This window comes from Rutidosis leptorrhynchoides, chromosome 2 (assembly GCF_046630445.1).
Source record: "Rutidosis leptorrhynchoides isolate AG116_Rl617_1_P2 chromosome 2, CSIRO_AGI_Rlap_v1, whole genome shotgun sequence".
Lineage (NCBI taxonomy): Eukaryota > Viridiplantae > Streptophyta > Magnoliopsida > Asterales > Asteraceae > Rutidosis > Rutidosis leptorrhynchoides.
In genome coordinates this window covers 669,066,523-669,070,166 of record NC_092334.1, presented here as the reverse complement: position 1 = coordinate 669,070,166, position 3,644 = coordinate 669,066,523, and the positions used below count along the sequence as shown (strand labels likewise).

General features: G+C 32.0%; 1 protein-coding gene across 1 annotated transcript; it reads right to left on the bottom strand.

Moving 5' to 3' along the window:
• Window positions 1-1,954: 1,954 nt before the first annotated feature.
• LOC139890248 (putative F-box/LRR-repeat protein 23) lies at window positions 1,955-3,427 on the bottom strand. The gene is made up of 2 exons (XM_071873143.1): window positions 3,114-3,427; window positions 1,955-2,498 (listed from the first exon to the last, which is right to left on the bottom strand). Exons 1-2 carry the CDS (start codon window positions 3,425-3,427, stop codon window positions 1,955-1,957), a joined length of 858 nt encoding a protein of 285 aa, XP_071729244.1.
• Window positions 3,428-3,644: the final 217 nt, after the last annotated feature.

The following is a 3,644-nucleotide window of genomic DNA, read 5'->3' as shown; positions in this document are numbered from 1 at the left end:
AAAAGAGAACTCTGGGTAAACCGACTCTATAGTTGCATGTATTGATAAATTGAACTAGAGCTTAATATCAAATCATCCGACACTGCGAATAGGAGATCCAGGCGAACATTCTTTTATCTATTGAATTCAAATATCTTTACTTTTCGTTGAGTCTGCATTTATTTTTTATAAACTTAAAAACACAAAAATACTGTCTTTTACTTTTAATCAATCTTTGATTTGGCTAATCGTTAAATAGCCACAAAACAAATTATCTCGTACTTTCGATTTTCATAGTTTAGCTTAGTTTATTTTATTAGTTACAATCTTAATTCTCACGTTTAAAACTGTCCTTGGAACGATTTCGGAATTTCCAACTTTATACTATTGCACGATCGGGTACACTGCCCGTTAGTGTGTAGTAATCTTTAAACCGGCATTTTCCAAGATAAATTATATACTAGATTTTACACATCAATAACACTAACACATTTTAAAATTTTAAAGTATATTGTACAACCTTTATATAATAATTGTATTTTAATTTTCTAAAAAAAATTCAAAAAACATTTATTATTACTAATAATTATTATTAAAAATATAAATACTCAACTTTGAGCAAATTTTATTATTACGGAGTACTATTTATTTTTATTATAATAATTATAATAATTATGTTATTAATATTCAAATATGGATTATCTTTACGATATTAATTACGTTACATATGTATGCAAAATACATGTCTCTATATATTTGTAAAAATAACGACAAGTTTTTTAGTTGAACGGGTCATTAAAATAAATGGCTTTAGCATTTACATTCAGTTAATACCTAAAACATGTCATTAAATTGTTTCGTTTAAACAAACTCGTGATTTCACGGGTCATTTCACTAGTTATATTTATATTTATATTTATATTTATATATTCATTAAAATCAATATTTTAACAAGTGATTTCACTTTTACAAATTGTAAAATAAAATTTAAGAAAGTTAGAGATGGTTCAATTAGATTGCGTGGAATACTCTAAATAAAAATAAATAAATAAAAAATTCAATCCATTAGATTGCGTGGATTTCTCTATGCATTGCAACAAAATACTAGACCATTCACAGTGGTGCCGGGTGATGGAGCGTGATGAGATGTTTTTGTGGAGTATAGTGCTGATTTGTCAAAGGTGATGACGTGATGGAGTTTGTAGTGGGATGGGGTGATTTATGTGATATGGCATTTGGTCCCACATTTTTATTTAATGTGAGGGGTATATAGATAAATAAATCACCAAAATGAGGTGGCAATCCCTCATTCGATACTCACCCCCGTGATGCAACGATCACGCCAACGGATTTTTGGCTCCATCACGCCACTATGGGGCGTGATGGAGGCGTGATGGTGGTAAATACTAGGTGATAACGCTGCAATAAAAATGGTCTTAAAAAACTATCATGTTAGTACTATTTAATTTACAGATTATAGATTTTCATATTAAAGTACTATGTATGTACTATGTAAGAAGTTCATTCATGATAAGATTATATTATTCAGAACGAAAACACAATTCACATTCACAGAGAACTAGATCAACAACCAAAAACACAATCCTCATTCACAAAGAACTAAAGATCAACAAACGAAAACACAATCCACATTCACAGAGAACTAAAGATCAACAAACGAAAACACAATCCACATTCACTGATTGTGACAAAATTCAAGGCTCTAAATTTAGTAATAAGAACACCCATTACTTGGTTTAGATATCACATCATTCTGAAAGCAATTCTAAGATTAAGAACATAATATTGAAGAGGAACAAGGTCAAAATATTTTCTTCCCGCACGCAACTGCAAATTAACAAAAACATTAACCACAATCAGTATCAATCAGTTTCTATTCAAAAACAAAAAGTACAAATGTTTGCAGGAAGCTATATCCAAGATACTCACCTTTCATGATGAAAATTCATCATATTCATAGAGAGTAATAATCAGTGTAGTAGCTTTCGAAACTATCAAACAAGCCATAGTCATAGTGCACGAGATCATTGTCATACTTCTTAGTACGAACATTGCGGTTAGGCAAAAGTAGACATTTAATTTGTTCTTTACATTTTTTCACCACATCTCCCTTGAGATTAATATTCCAACACATAGTCAAGTCGAGTGATTCAAGGTGAGGACAACCGTCCAAAATCACCTGCAACCCAATATCAGAAACGCCATTTGCTAGGAGTGTAAGGTGCCTGAGATCATGCAAATTTTCACCAATTGATATGGCTAACCCATCATATAGAGGTACTTGTGTGTTCCAAGATCCATGTGGTTCATGATCAACGGTCAATGTTTTTAGCAGCGGGCAGTAGCGGGCAAGACTTTCAATAATTTGGGTAAACACAATTACTGAGTACAGAGTGAGTTCCTCCAACAATGGGAATTTCTTTAAAGCCTCGGGCAACCTTTTAAGGCCATAGCCCCAAGAAGAACATGACATTGTGAGACGTTTAAGTTGACTTGCTCTGTTAAAGGAACCAAACAAGAAAAAAACTTCATTACAAAGGTAAATAACTTGACTTATATCTATTGCAAAGCTATCTGAGCTTAAGTGTTAAATCTATTAATCCAGCTTTATATGCAACAATCAACTAGGAACCATATAATAGCTACAAACAATTGTCTTTTTTCTCTTAAAGTTCTTAATGTGCATGCTTTTACAACATACTAGTATGTGTACATTAATAATGTATCAAAGAACTTCATATGTACAGATGCAAACAAATTAGTATTAAAAGGACAAACATACAACTATGCGACATTATAGTACGATTCTTGTATTATTTATACATTATCTTAATTGAGACATGTACCCACAACGTTTTTAGTGAGTATTCACATACCATTAGGCCAAAGCCCCTTTAGTACATTGAAAAGATTAATATTTAGTACGTTAAAAACCACACTATCAACAAATCTTGAGGTGATCAGAAAAAGGTCGGAAACTGTAAAAAACTCGCCATCCCCCAAAACAAAGAAACATCCCCGTTTACCCGTTTTAAAAAGCCCACATATAACAGAAATTTAAAGGGTTGTAATCTACGGGGTATTTAAAAACAATAACTAATAAACTATCATACCTATCAGCAACATACAGAAGAAACTCATCATTCTCCTTGGTCTTAAACTTAGGGAATGTTATATCAACCAGTTGACCTTGACTTCTATCAACAGCATGCTTACTCATCTTCAAACATCTCGCTGAATCAGCATTATTCAGCATCGAGTTATCTAGATTTAAAACCTTCCACATAGATGGTTGCTTGCAGATTTTAAACCAATCAGTGCACACTTTCTGGGCATTCTCAAGTACGTCCGGCACACTGACTCTGCAAAGTATATTCGACTTCAAGTAGACTGTGAGATCAAACCAATTGGTAGTAGATGCTGCCATTACTTTATCATGTAAAAAAAATCAAAGTTTACAGTAAGTCAGTTACATGAACTCATATATATGTAGTACAATGTAAACAGCAAAAAAATAAATAAATTTAATAATTACGAATCGTGCAAAAAAAAAAGTAGTTCATTTATATACCAAAAAAAACATAAGTTAATTACATGCTCCGGAATTAAGGATCATGGCGGGCTGGGACGGCTATTTTTCTAAA